The sequence below is a fragment of the Zeus faber genome (assembly GCF_960531495.2).
Source record: "Zeus faber genome assembly, chromosome: 4".
NCBI lineage: Eukaryota > Metazoa > Chordata > Actinopteri > Zeiformes > Zeidae > Zeus > Zeus faber.
This window is the reverse complement of record NC_137191.1, coordinates 3629590-3645581: the sequence shown is the minus strand read 5'-3', so window position 1 is coordinate 3645581 and position 15992 is coordinate 3629590. Positions and strand designations below refer to the sequence as shown.

Sequence of the window (15992 nt, the reverse complement as noted above, 5' to 3'; positions counted from 1 at the left end):
CATGATCTCTGCCTTCATCTACCTGTCCCTGATGACGTATCCTGCCTGCCCCCTGCCTGTCTTCCATCTGCTCTGCAAATAAAAGACCTTACCAAATATCCCTGCCTGTCTTTGTGCTGCAATTGGGTCCTAACCACACCCGTTACAGTTTTTGTGTTGTTCTGATCATCACTCAAAGGCTATTTGTTGAGTAACTGGTCAATCTTATAGTTTCGTTTTGGAACAACCTTAAAATAAATGTATCCGCGGCTTTAAATCAGAAGCATTTTACATGGTAATAGAATCCATCCAACACATAGTGCATGTTTAAAAACCATAGCTCGAACATAAAGGAGTACTTGTGACCAGGTAGTATTATTTAGAGCACCTTGATTAAATAAATAATGTATTATTTTGTTGAGGCACTCTGAATGAAAACACCAATCCCAGAGATTTGAGGCATACAAACTAGGAATATGACATTGCAAGGCTGACTGAATGCTAAAGGATAGGTTTGCTATTTTTCAACCCAGTCTTTATGAAAATGTTGGTTCCCATCATTTATAACCGTTTATTTTTACATGTTTTATATCATATTATATTTTATATTTATAACTACTTCCTGCAATTTCTACAGCGCATCCAAAGCATGATATTGGACATTTGTTTTTGGTGTAATGTATAAAAAATGTCCAGACTATACTGTGCACTTCCTGTTTGTTAAGGCTTAAATGCTTGCCCTGTTGGACTGCATTTCACCAAAGTGAAAAACTGCAGCAGAGCGTGAAGTTTCTCAGTAGTAAGAGTATTAGCCAAAGTTGTGCTATGAAACAACATTTTAATAAGGCCTGGGGTGAAAAGTGGCAAACCTATTCTTGAAGCCCCATTTACACCTTGTGTTGTGTTATTTTGTATTTAGACAGTGTTCAGTAAATATTTACTATAGCTCTCTTAAAAACATTTAAGTGTGACCTCACCTCACACACAACATGGTCAGATTTCACAGAATGCAGACAGCCGGCCAATGCAGTTTACTCTCACACCAACATCCATAATGACGGCTTGTGCCGGTAATCAAGAGTATAATTTTTTTCTCTTTAATTTTCAAAGCAAAGGAAGTGGTGAGAAAGGAGAACAAGACACTGGACACCACAGGCCGCGTGAGACTCTTATTTCACATCCAAATGGAATAGATCCACGAGAGCAAACTGAAAGTAAAAACCTTTTCTCTAAATTGTTCCCTTCCCAACAAACACCCTGAGAATCGTGTTCTGTTGCTGGTTGTCGCTTGGACCTTACTTACTTCCAATTTGCAATTCACAATTTTTGTGTGCAAATTGAAGATGAGGAAATTACCAATTACCAATGACCAATGACCCCATAACCCCTGTGGGGCCAACTGTCTCTGAGTACCACTAGAGCTGATGCGATGGTGATTTAAAACTTTCAATAAGTTAATAAATTAACACCTGCCTTTTTTGCCATTGTTGACACATACTACTTGGGTTTTAAAATCAGTTGATTTTCTGGCTGTGATAACAATTTCATAAGAGAAAACAGGAAACCGACTAGATAGTCATATGACTACTGCTTCTCATAAAAGTGCCATTTAGTACTTTTACTTTTAGTAAGTACCGAGATCTGATTAATGTAATGGTTATCTAGACCAGTGCTTCCAAAGCGGGGTGTGGTCCCCCTTACAGGGGATACCAAAGACAGGCTGGGTCTTGATGCCTTTAAGTTCTTTCAGTTTATCAAAAATAGATTCATAAAACACATTGCAAAAAATTATGACAAAGTCAATTTTTTATAAAACAAAAACATATAAATCTAATTAAAAAAGGTGCCTTTGCTACTGCTTCACATCTAGACTAAAAAATATCACACCACTGTGAACCTGCGTTCTCATCCGACTCCCATGCGTATTGCATCACTGTTTCTCATCGCTTCATAAAGAACACGTTAACATGTTAAGGTGCAGATGCCTCCTGGGAGCCAAAAAAATAAGGAAAATTAAAGAAAGACAAAAAAGACTATATCTTGAGAACAAATTTGGTGTAGGGAACCAGTGCTCTAGATAGTCTAGACTATTCCTGCTTCTTTAGATTCAGACTGTACTTTGGGTCTTCACGTCACCAAAGTCTTTTATAGTAGCGATTTTTCACCTCCATTTCGGGGATACATGCTTGCTGGATACCGATGAATACTTCCGTCCATTAAGGAATCAGTGTGTCAGTCATGACTAATCCACAGGGTTTTTGTATACCTCGTCCATCCATTAGTGCAGTATCAAGGGCTTCTCTTCAGGGTTTCTGCGAGTATTTGAAGAATCCATTTCCTGGGATACCTTGGTTGTGAATTGTTTCAAATTAATTCAGTTCAACTCAAGTTAGTGATAGTTCATGTCCTACGTCCTACACAGTGTTATGGGTGCTTGTCTTCACAGTGGGGTGGTGAATCTTGCAGACAAATGGTTTTTCCTCCCGTACTTTAAATGACATGGATATAGCCTTTTCAAAGCACCCTTTTTTAGAAGCGTTAATACATACATTCAGGGCCTATGCAGAAACCTCCATCGCCAGTGTATATTCTTCAGTGCAATGTAATGGCGGTTGAACAGCCAACAGGAAAGTGGGTGGACTAGGCAGCTACGTGGCCAATTAAGTAGATGTTGTCATAGAGGTGGCCGACAAAGTCGTCTGAGACATTATGTGCTGCCCGTCGTGTGTTCCTGATGAACTCCCTCTTGGACATTTTGTTTTTGACATGTGGGCTGGTTAGATCGATGGACAGCAGGATCAGACTGTAGCAGAGGACGTAGACCGCATCTGCAGAAGAAGAATATATCCACCTCAGTTCCTAGGTCAAACTGTCAGCGGGTTGATTTATTACAAATTAATAATTAAAATTGTAAAAGTTGTGACTTTCATAAAAGATTGTAAAAACATTGGTAAAAATAATTTAAATTACATTTTTCCGAAACTGTTCATCCTCCACCTAATATCTATGTGTCTGTGTGTGTGTGCGTGCATGCGTCTGTGTCCTAACCGGGGCTAAGGCCCAGCTCTCTGACCAGAGCAGGGTTGCAGATACAGAACCGTTGGCTGAACTTGGTGATGAGGGTCTCCAGGTACTCCCCCCTCTCCTCTGGAGCGTGGATGTGTCTGAAAAAATCCCTCAGGGCATTGGGCAGGAACTGATTTCTGAAGTTATGCAGGGTCACCAGCTCATCTAATACATCACGCCTAAAAAAGGAGGGAAGCAGAGGGAGGACCGCAGATGGCGGAGGGAGGATCTCGTTAAAACTAGAAAAGTGGAATGGGAAAACCGATAGGCCGGGTAAGGCTATAGGGTATGTCTACTCAGCCTGGGGAAAAAGCCTAAGGGTAATAGATTCTTTCTACCATTCCACCAAGCACAAATGAACATTATACAGTATACAGCCTGAAATATAAATTCTTAAAGGATAGTGTCGCAATTTTACAACCCAGGCCTTTGAACCCATTTATTTGCTCTGTTTTGTTTAAAATACTCATTTTTTAAAAGCACTGGGTGTAGTGGGTACCAGCCCTGTGACATGTGGTTTCTTCATGGAGAGAGGGGTTGGGGTAAATGTGGGTTAAACTAAACTAAACAGCTAGTCATCATTGCTTTCTTCAAAAGAGGGTTAATCACCACAAGTGAAATGTAGAAACAAACAAAAAGTATTTCACAAAACAAAATTAAATTGACAATACAATTGGAACAACAGTTAAGTCACAAGTACAGCAATAAAGGAAAAAGAGACAAAATCAGGAGAATGCTCAAGGGACTACTTGAGGCAGATGCTGACAGTGTGTGCATGTGCATGTGTCTGTATATGTGTGTGTACGCAATTGTTGCCCAATTAATAGTGGAATACAAGATAAAAAACCTATAATTGTGCCTCTGAGCAGCAGAAAGGCTCCACAGCAACCTACAACCCCACAGGCTACACCCCGTGATTGCAAGAGATACGTCGCGTGCAAGATCACAGCCACCCGCCACAGTTGCCCCAAATCGCTCACACCCCACCCATCGCGCAAACCCTCGACCAGGAGTCAGCAACCTTTGGTACAGGAAGAGCCATTTGTCATTCAAACAGTCGGCGCACATGCATGGAAAAGCAACAGGCTGCAATTTATTTTAAATGTAGCTAGGCGACAAGGAAAGTTGAGCAGACTTCAACTTTATGCAAGGAGGAGAGCCAATAGGAGAGGAGATGTGCTGATGTTTGGAAAATGGACGACCTGACCACCAAATCATATTGTTCATTGTTCATGTTTCATATTGTATTTCTTTTTTTTATGAAAAACATTCTTTAAGCTATTGATAAAATACGGAACACATTATTTTATGTTTCTCCAATAAGGACAATTCTTTATTTTATGGGATCAATGGAAAGACTACATGATACCAAATTTTTCCAATAGGAAAAAATTGCGTTCTTATAGCGTTCTTATTATGTCCTATAGTGTTCTTATCATGTCAGTCATCCTAGGTAATGAATAGGTCAAAGCTGTATACACAGTAATACAAATAAAATATATAGTAGGTAATGATATTTATCCTTTTTTATGAAAACCAACTCACAGGGCATCACCACTTGATATTGCATTAATAAGATATTTTGCTCACATGTGAATATTTTTTTATAGTATTTATTTTTCTAAGTAAACAGCTACACCATTTAAATAATTTTAAAAAAGCACACAGCTATCTATATAATATATATTAAATATGGAAAGGGAGAGAGGTTTGCAATGTTTGGCGCACCCACGACAGCCAGTCGATTTTGAGCTGACACGCCCACAAAAGACAGGGGCACAGAAACCTGGCGACAAGGCAAGAGTGACTTACAGTAGCTTCATTCAGTGCCCCTAGTCGCTGGTGGAGTGACCCTCGCATTACTGATAAACAAGCTCTGGCTGTTTTCCCTTCATTTTACCAATGTGTATCGCTGCAGCTCAATATTAATGACTGATGATAATACTAATATTTAATCTATATAAAGTGCAAAGGAAAACAGAAAATAAAGAGCCTACCTCCGCCTGATATTTCCAAAAATAATAGTGGCAACAGTTTGTAAATCATCTTTTTGGGTTTTTTATTTATTACAAACAAAACTGAATGGGCATTCAAAGAATTATTAGGTGCAAAAAAAGAAAAAAAAAAGTGTGTCCACAGATCAAACATACTGGAAAACCAGAAGCGTTGGCTATGAAGGCAAATTATTCTGTCAAAGTATTATTCTCGACTATCAATTCTCGGCTTTCTTCTGAAACTTTTTTTTTTTTGGAAGCCATTAATGTAGCCTAGCCTAGATTAGGCCTACTTCTTGTAGTGATAGCTAGCTAGCTAGCGGAAAAAAGAACACACAGCCGCTGTTCACTAGTCAACGGTAACTGTCAATCTGATTAAAAAACATTACAACAAAATAAAATAACATAATTGTAGTTGGGGATGGGGAGGGGTTAAAGAGCTGCATGCACCTCCAGAGCTGCAGGTTGGCTACCACTGCCTGCACCTGTTTGGTCGATGCCGAGTTTGTGCCCCAGCACCAGAAGACACCCGACCCGCAGCGGCCAGCCACAGGCACAGAGCGATGATGGAGGGCCACTCTACGCCCATGCAGAGCACAGAACCAACATTTTACGGCCTGGGTTGAAAAGCTTTGAATCTATGAGTTAACAATATGAATATTGTGCTTTTTGCCTGACATTCTGTTATATTTAAGTGTGTGCGTGTGTGTACCGCTCATCCAGATAAATCCTCAGCATCTTCCAGTTGAGTCGTCTGGTGTAGAAAATGAACTTGGCAAGCTCTGTGGGACGGTCCAGCAGAATACCTTTAGACATGAAATAACTGATACCCTAGATGGAAACACAGACAGAGAGTGGGGTGATCAGATGTCTTCTAAGTGGATTTCTAAAGTACCCATAATACACGCACGCACGCACGCACGCACACACACACACACACACACACACACACACACACACACACACACACACACACACACACACACACACACACACACACACACACACACACACACACACACACACACACACACACACACACACCTATTTTCAGAGCACTCAGGTTTAAACCGAGAAGCTTGTTTTTCTTAGACATTTCCTAGACATTCCCTTTCCTCCTCACAATATGTCATTGTTTAGCCTAGTTTACTCTGGGTTATTTTGAGGCTGACACGCACAAAAAGCGATTTTGATGCGCATCATTTAATATCCAAATGTACCAACTGTTTTCATTGTCAGCCACACAATCCTAGTGTTTCGTAGAGAGCAAAAATGCCAGGTTTTTGATTTTCTGCAAGCGTCAAGAAGGCAATTCTAATCAGAATCCCTGACCAAAACATAACAACAATACACACCCACCATTATATACTCAGTGGCCACTTTATTGGGTACTGTGATAAAAAATATATATAAATATGTACATTTACTATAACTATAACATACTACATATAACTATACTACTATAACATTACAGATTGAACTATGTAATGTATACTACAGTATACATTACATTGATTTATTTATGTACATTACTATCATTCATATTGTGGGTAATTATGAAATACAGTTTCATTGATCATTCAGAGCCAAAATTAAAACATGTATAAAGACACTGGGTGTAACTACGCAACCAGTTAGAAACCGGCACTGAAACAGTTCATTTGGCACACACACAGCGGGGAGTCTGAAACTAGATACTTGGGGATGGGAAATAACAAAGGAGAGACTGCCCCACGGGGTGTGTCGTTTGTAACAAAGTGACGAGGAAACAAAGTTTCGGCGGACTCCTGGGTGAAATGTTTGCTAGATGAGACACGCAGCTTAGGACTCACTACATCAACGTATAAGTTGTTTTTTTTTTTGGTAGATTCTAAAACCGTCCAATAAACTCTCCGTAGCTCAAAGTTCCAGTTTCATCGCATCATTCCGGATTTGGAAATTTTGAACACGACAAATTGGTGACCCTGACGTGATCCCATTACAAGACTGCAGAGGAGTTCCGAAAGCCTGAACGTTGGCGATACTTCCATGGGTACCTGCTAAAAGGTGAGCAGAGCCATTTCATGAAGTCTGCATAGATTAGATAGGAATATTTTAGGTGGAAATGTTGTACTGTTGAAGGCTGGACGAACAACTTTGTGGTTTTGGGAATGTATTGTTGAATGATGCATGAATAATAATTGTTAAATATTGTGGAGAGGAGAAATTGGATTGTTTGATGAGAACGGTAGTAAAGTAAGTTAAGAGAATGGGTTAGGAACCCCCCCTTCGAAGCGGCTGTGTGTTTAACTTGCGTAGTAATTCCACATAACGTTTGGGCCCCTTTATTGAGAATTCATCCAGTATGCCTAAACTTAGCAACGTTTTGGTGATGAACAGTATTTAACTCGCAAAGTAATTCCGAATCCCGTTTAGGCCCGGTTGTTGAAAGGACCTCCAGTGTGCCTAAACTGAGGGATGTCTGGCGATGAAAAATGTTAAACTCAGGCTTCAGAAGGGTAGTCGATAGTTGATAATTTTGTTTAAGGGTGAAAGGCCCGGCATTCTTTAAATAGCAAAGAAGCCAAGCATTTAAGGGTGAGGGCCCGGCATTATTTTTATAGTTAAAAAGCCAAGCATTTAGGGGTTAAAGGCCTGGTTCATAGAGAAACCAAATATTAAAGGGTTAAAGGCCGAATTCACTTGACTTAGCGTAAAATAGTATTGCCGGCTGTGTGAGTGAGAGTGTGCGCAACGAGGTACCACGTGTGGGTGTGAAAAGAGGTACCGCATGTGTGTGTAAAGAGAGGTACCGTGTGTATGTGTGTATGTGAGAGAGACTGCGTGTGTGTGTGTGTTTGAGAGAGTCTGTGTGTTTGAGAGAGGGTGTGTTTGAGAGAGTCTGTGTGGGTGTGATAGAGATTTTGTGTGTGTGTGTGTGTGTGTGTGTATGAAAACCTCCTCAAATTCCCTTGGATAAAAGGGGAGAATTATAAAAAAAAAACAAAAAAAACTGTACTTAATCACCTATACGACCACCAGTGGTGTAGCTGCACCAGAAACACATTGAGATCCGAACATCTGAAGTTTCCCCCTCCCCCTTCTTCCCGATGTCTTTTGTTCTCCGGCCATTCAAAAACATAATGTAAAAGACGTCATCCCCCAGATCCGGCACCATTGAGATTCGTAATGAAGCTGTAGCTGAGCTCAAGAAAAGAACAGAGCCAAAGTTCCATGCTCGAGAAACTGGGAAATTCCATAAAAATGAAGAAAAATGGATCAAAGCAGGGTGATGGCTGAAAGACTCTACCCCGACAGCAGAAAACCGCACCAAGGTGATGGAGGAAGAAAAAAGACTGCTGGCTAAAGCGGAAGTGGATGCAAAAAACAACCCTGGATTAATGGGGGCTGGAAAGCGCAAGTTAAACAAGCAGGGTGCACGATGGGCGCTGGTTCAGCACATAATAACGGCATGGATTCGAGCGGAAATGATTGTCGAACGTTGCAAAAGAATCAAAAATGCCGCAATCATGGCAATGGTAGAAGCCCAGAAGGAACCCTGGCCCCCACAAGAAGACAAGTTACCGCCCCTCCCCGAACCCATCCCCCAAGGTCACACCCCACTCGAACCGCACACCACCCCTTCCCTCTACACCTCCCTGCTGGCCGATGAAGAAACACATCGGAACCCACCCCCTCCCTAAAACACTAAGAACGAGCACACACCTGAAGCAACAGCAGAACAGCGTTTCTCTCCTCTAATACAGAGGACGACGAATCCACCTGCCAGTCCTACAAACCACAAAAAGAAAGGAAAAAATAAATGTACCACAAGGGTTAGCCCCGCAGCTGTCACACTGACTGGAAGATGTCGCCCACTACCAGTGGATGCCAACACAACGCATGTTCATCACATAGCGCCCCCTGCCGATGCTACAGCCAAACAACAACCCAAGGAAAAACAAAAGACCCGAAGCCAGCCCACACCTACACCTACCCCCGTAGTACAAAATCAAGAAAGAAAAAGCACAGGTCTGCCGCACAAAAGTGGTATTCCTTGGAAAAAGGATCGCGGGAGATAAGAGATACATCAACCCGGAACAGGCAATGCTCCAGTACCCTAAACCCACCACTGTGCAGCAAATGCTAGCATTCCTGGGACTCACTGGCTATAGCAGACACCACATAGCTGATTATGTGGACCACACTGTTCCTCTACGCGAACGCATTGCGGAAGCTGGCCATCGGAACCTCAAGGCACCACTCAACTGGACAACAAGTGCGGAGGAAGCGTTCATAAGATTGAAACAACTCATGGGAAAGGCCAACACCTATGCGCCCAAGACTACTCTTCCTCGTTACATTTGGATGTTACTGAAAAGCACGGAATTGTCAACGCTGTGCTCTGGCAGCCTCGTCGCGGTGAGCGTGCGATCCTGGCCTAGCACAGTTGCAAACTCAACACAATGGAACATGGACTCTGCGGATGTGGACGACACATGGCTGCCATCGCACACCCCCTACGGAAAACCGACCACATTACTTTCTACCACCCCACCATCTTGCATACCACTCATGGAGTCAAATCCTACCTCGATCTAACGGATTTCACCTTAACCACACCAAAACGCGAGATGCGCTTGCATGACACCCTGGAAAGAAACAATGTCTCGTACACAGCCGATGGAATCAACATGGCCGACGGACTACAGTATGCAGATGGCACCCATGACTGCGTACAACTCATGAAACTGGAAGCAAAGTGCCACACAGACTTGGATGGAACATCTGACCCCGATGCAGAAATTGTCCTGTTTATAGATGGTTGTTGTTTCAAAGGAGAAGAGGGAAATAGAGCATCATACGCAGTCGTTCAACAAATTAATGGACACCACGTCACCCTAAGAAGTGGGATGATTGAACAACCAGTATCAGCACAAAAAGCAGAACTCCACGCCCTGGTGGAAGCATTAAAAATCGCAAAAAAAAAAAAATGCAAACATATTCACCGACTCAGCCTACGCTGCAGCTCACGTGGAGGCAGCCATATGGATGAAAAGAGGACTCCAAACATCAGCGGGAGCCCCGGTAAAACACAAAGACCTCGTACTCGCCCTCCTGGAAGCTATACATCTCCCCCGAAAAATCCAGATCATCAAATGCAAAGGACACTCCAAAGGAAATTCAAACGTCACCGCTGACAACAACGCAGCCGACACAGCAGCAAAAGAAGCAGGAGGGTACCTAAAAGAAAGTGCAGCAATGATGATTGTATTAACTGAAGACAACGCCCTCAATTTGTCAGAGGAACATTTGAAAGAAGTGCAGAAAGAAGCGAAACGGTACAAACACTCGCAGTGGCAGAAGAAAGGAGCCACATTCACCAGCGGCCTATGGAGAAGCCACGATGGGCGCCCAGTAGCACCAGCCGCACTCCTGGTCTACCTCATCAAGGACGTACATCGACAGACTCATGAAGGCCCCAAAAGAACCACCAACAGGCTCAAACAGGACTGGTGGCATCCCTACCTGGAGGAAATGGTGGCCAACCATATTGCAGAATGCGTAGTCTGTCACAGGCTAAATAAGAAGACAGTCTACCAAGGACCTTTGGGAACATTCCCAGTGCCGCCCTACCCCTTCAGAGAAATATGCATAGATTTTACAGACATGGGCAGGGACAACAGAGTGCAAGGGTACAGATACCTACTTGTGATGGTAGATAGATTCTCCAAATGGGTAGAGGCAGTCCCATAAAGAGAGGATGCAGAATCAGTGATTAAATGGTTAAGGAAAGAACTCATTCCTCGGTGGGGTTACCCCACAGTTATCTGCTCGGACAATGGATCTCATTTTACCAGCAACAAACTCAGACAGGTAGAACAGGCATTAGGTATCTCCCATAGATATGTTCAGTGTATCACCCCCAGTCACAAGGCCTAGTGGAAAGGGCAAACCAGACGTTGAAAGAAAAAATGGCCAAGGTGCTGGTAGAGACAAAACAGCAACTCAGTATGTCACTAGAGAACATCACAAAAACAACTAAACTAACGTGGGTAGATGCCCTGCCCCTAGCATTAATGTCCATGCGAGTCTCTCCCAATTGTCAGACACATCTCAGCCCACACGAGATATTACAGGCTGCCCCATGCCAGGTCCTCACAAACTACCAGCTAAATCACCCGCTTTTGATGATTTCCAGGAAGGTTTTTCTGAATATGTCAAAGCACTAACCGCAGTATCTCGAGTTTTGTATTCACAGGTCAAGAACACTGCCCCAGACTGCCCAACACTTGTGGTGGTCAGCCCCGGAAACTGGGTCCACATCAAGGTCCACAAACTAAAGTGGCCTGAGCCAAGGTGGACTGGACCTTGGGAGGTAGTGTTGGCCACCTCACATGCAGTAAAGGTCAAAGGTAAAACTGGTGCTCTCTGGCACCACCTCTCCCACTGTGCCGCTGCCACCCCACCCGCAAGAACTCTCACAGAAACGAGGATCCAGCTGAAAGACACAAGCATTCTGTAATTAACCATGTAAAAAAATAAATAAATAAATAAATAATAATATTTTTTTTGTTTTTTGTTTTTGTTTTACCCTAGTGGAAGTCCTGGACCCTACACAGTATACCTATTCTTACCAAGTGGGACCCCAATTATCGTATGACCAGTATAAGACAAAGGTCGCAGAGTGGGGCCAAATGAAAGAAACAGTTCTCGTCATTTAGGCCTATGAAGGACAAATCCTGGCATTCAAAGATGATTCCTGTTTCATAATAAAGTGTGATTCCACAGGGTAAGAGCAGTACCAGTGGAATAAGAAATATGGGTGGTCCACCAAACCCAGACTAACGAGTGACTAGTGGCTGGACGAGGTCAAAGATACCCATATTAATTGTGGGGCATGGAGCAATGTGTTCATAAACACAGGAACCAGTAGGAGGAATTTCTACTCCGCTCACTTAGCATATAACTAAAAGAAAATGCAGGAATAGATGGTCACATCACTGGTTGGTTCGACTATGTTTTCCAAATGAAAAGGCCTCATTTTATCATGTTTAATCAACGTTGCTATCATTGTTGCTCTGTTAATTGTATGTGGATGTTGTTGTATACCATGCATTTGTACTCTAGTGAAAAATGCATCATGACTGCGTTGGGAAAACCAGAAATACAAGCGTACATGGCATTGAGACAGGAGGAAGGTGGCGACACCTATGTTGCTGTAGATATGGACCCCTTTTCCCCAGCACCAGGACCCCGACATCCTCGTCCACGATGACTGCATCTAGTTGACCAGGGTTCAAGAGAGAAAGATCACAACGGCGAAGTCAGCACACCTCGCATAAGTTAAGAGCTAAAAAGCTGCGAGATCCAGTATCACACCCAGGGAGACACTGCTCCTAAGAAATTACTCTGTACCAGTTTGCTCTTTTATTGTAAATGGTCTGGGTGCTGAGTGAATGCCATTCGCACGTTCAATAATACGGATGTTGGCAGGTTTTCCTGCTGAGACAAATGGGGTTTTCCCTGCCAATCACTCCTGGAGGCATGCACTGTGCACATCATGCTATGCAGAATTGTTTCATTGTATTATACATATTTTGTTGTGGACACCTGATGGTGTCCAAGGAGGGAATTGTGAGAAAAAATATATATAAATATATACATATACTATAACTATAACATACTACATATAACTATACTACTATAACTATAACATTACATATTGAACTAATCCTCGATAGCAAAACTATATGTGTGTATACTACAGTATACATTACATGGATTTATTTATGTACATTACTATCATTCATATTGTGGGTAATTATGAAATACAGTTTCATTGATCAGTCAGAGCCAAAATTAAAACATGTATAAAGACACTGGGTGTAACTACGCAACCAGTTAGAAACCGGCACTGAATCAGTTAATCTGGCGCACACACAGCGGGGAGTCTGAAACTAGATACTCGGGGGATGGGAAATAACAAAGGAGACACGGCGCCACAAAAGGGGGTGTGTCGTTTGTAACAAAGTGATGAGGAAACAAGGTTTCGGCAGACTCCTGGATGAGATGTTTGCCAGATGAGACACGCAGCTTAGGACTCACTACGTCGACGTATACGTTTTTTTTTTTTTGTTAGATTCTAAAACCGTCCAATCAACTCTCCGTAGCCCAAAGTTCCAGTTTCATCACATCATTCCGTATTTGGAAATTTTGAACACGACAGTACACCATTCTCGTACTGGGTAGAGTATGAGAATGGTGTACTGGTGTACCCCCCACCCACCCACCAGATCAGCCTTAATTATTTGTAGCATTTATTCAACAAGGTGCAGGAAACATTCCTTCTGACCCATGTTTGCCCATGGCCACATGATAGCATCACCCAGTTGCTGCAGAATTATTGGCTACACATTCATGCTACTGATCTCCCATTCCACCATATCCCAAAGGTGCTCTATTAGATTGAAATCTGGTGACTGTGGAAGCCATTGGGATATACTGAAGTCATTGTCATGTCTGTTAAACCAGCTTGATGATTTGTGCTTTGTGACATGGAGCATTATCCTGCTGAAAGTAGCCATTAGAAGTAGTGATGTCCGTGTTTGAACGAATGGTTTGAAACAAACAACTCTTTTTACTGATTTGGGAGTGAAGAGTCCTCGTCTCCACTATCGCTCCACTGACACGCCCCTCCTACCTGCTACTAGCTAGTCACTCACACTGTTCTTATTATATAATAATATTTAATAATATATAATAATAATGCTACTTGTGGAAATATATCAAATTAATTACTGTATAAACGTAGCCCTGTGAAAAAACAAACCACTTTGCCGCTTGTTTCAACTCAGTACTTACTCTCCCAGCCCGCCCTGCCTCAAGGTGATTGGTCTGAGTGAGTGAGTGATTTGCAACCCGAGTCACTCACTCACTCAGTATTCGCTCTCCCTGCCCAGGGCTGAAGATCTGACTCGGGCTGCACGAGATCACTCAATCACTCACCCACAATTTCTATGCTGCAATGACAGTCACTAACTGTCCATGAATTTTAATTTGTTCCCTTTTAGTGGTTTACAACTACTTGATTCTGATTGATCATAAGATTAAAATTAAATTAAAACTAATTAAAAACAAATGTTTTTCCTTTGAGAACTCTTGGTCTTTCAGATTATTATCACAATGATATGGATAATTTTCCTCTAGAATAATAGTGGCCTAATGGTGTAAATATGTGGGGACTGGGAGTGGGTGGAACTTGTTGGTTCAGTGGATGCGAGTGAGTAACGATGATTCGATACTCGGCTGTCAACTTGTGAGTCATGATTCAGTGAGAGTAGCTCTGATTGGTTGAGCGCTTCTTCTGAGATCCCAGGAACAGAGCTGGGCTTTGAAGCCAATTTGACATAGTGGTCAAACAGTGTTATCACAACCGGGTCCGACAGGAACCCAAAAATATTTTTTCCCCTGTAAAATGGTGGCTCATTTTTTTGGAGCGTCAAAACTCCCGCGAAATGACTCGTTTTACTCCCACAATTTGAACCATCCTGTAACAAAAAAACGAAAATGGCCCTGTGCAAAAGTTGAGGAACCCGCCTACATTATTCATTGTTCATGTTTTAAAAGACTATTACTAATGCACAGACTGGGTTGAACTACTTCTTCTGAGGTCACTCCATGCCCTCTGAAAGATCAGACTATGGTGACTGTTACTATGAAAGATTCCATCATAAACAGGTCTGAAATGTGGTGAGATATGCCCAGAAAAACACACATCACTGCTCAAACAGTAGCGGACAATACAACACATTTTAGCCAAGAAAGATATCCATGGTGGATTTGACAGAAGGCTCTTAACACAAAATGAGAGTCTGTCGTACACAAAAGAGAAACCTGAAACCTTTTGGAACAATGCGTGGTCACAACCAAAGAAGGTATGTTTGGAGATAAGAGGTGAAGGATTTTTAAAGAACACCTTGCCAACTGTCAAGCATTGAAATGGGCCCATTATACTTTTGGGTTGTGTGGCAGCAGGAGGCACAGGAAACATTGTACGGGTAGAACGAAGAACAGATTCCATCACATGTGAAGAAATTCTAGAAGACAATGTTGAAGAGAGGTTTGGCATTCCAGAAAGACCAAAAGTGTACCTCAAAATCAACCATGAAGTACCTCCAGGAAAAAAATCATTAGACTTGAATATTATTGAAAATCTGTGGCAAGATCTCATACAGGGCCAAAGAAGGCCAAAAGAGATTTCCAAACTATAAGTGATCTACAAGTAAGAATGGTGGAACAATGTAATGTAATGTAATGTAATGATGGAAACACTGATAAAAGCCTGCACTGTCCCTTTAAGAGTAATCGTGGTCACTTGATGACATCATCTCTCTGCTGCGCTCAGTCTACACTGTGAGCGGGTGAAAGGAGATGGGGCACTTGGCACAGCAGCCCTGTGCGTGTCAACTCGCTGTAGGAAAGGAGATAGCGAGAAAGCGCAGCTGGTACCAGTGTATAGATAGTGTGGAAAATGAGTATTGAAACCATTTAATATTCAGAATCTAGATGAATAGAAAAAAGACAATAGTTTTTGACATCACTAGTCTGCAGACATTTTTTGTTTATTGGCCTCGTGAGCGCAGGCATCGGTTGATGCAGATTATGGCAAAATGACAGATATCCGCCCGAATAATCAGCTGACCGATTAATCGGCTGACTACTAACAGCAAGCGTTTGTAAGCTGTTGAATTTGGCAAAGGATGAGTTACAAAGTACTACCTGACAGGGTTTCTAAACTTTTACACACAGGCCTACCCATCATGATAAAACAAAAAACAAAAAACGCTTCAACACTACTGCTTCTAGTGCACCATGGAAACAGAAGAAGCACATTAATGACAAATTTGCTTTTAGTGTTGTGTCAGGCTTAACTTCCTAGCTGTTAACATAAAACAAATTTATCAATATTTG

The 15992-nt window shown here is 42.2% G+C and overlaps 1 protein-coding gene across 5 annotated transcripts in view; it reads right to left on the bottom strand.

Annotated features, from left to right (window-relative positions):
* Positions 1-1234: 1234 nt before the first annotated feature.
* Positions 1235-15992, bottom strand: part of fbxo8 (F-box protein 8) — a 56745-nt gene continuing 41987 nt past the window's right edge. For 4 of the 5 annotated variants that reach the window (XM_079998601.1, XM_079998604.1, XM_079998602.1 and 1 more), the window contains exons 6-9: positions 5752-5870; positions 5490-5618; positions 3028-3224; positions 1235-2807 (exon numbers count right to left, since the gene is read on the bottom strand). In XM_079998601.1, coding sequence (XP_079854727.1) covers positions 2620-2807; positions 3028-3224; positions 5490-5618; positions 5752-5870 — 633 coding nt within the window. In that variant the 3' untranslated portion in view covers positions 1235-2619. The remainder of the gene's footprint in view (positions 2808-3027; positions 3225-5489; positions 5619-5751; positions 5871-15992) is intronic. The other variant, XM_079998605.1, reaches the window with a different exon arrangement.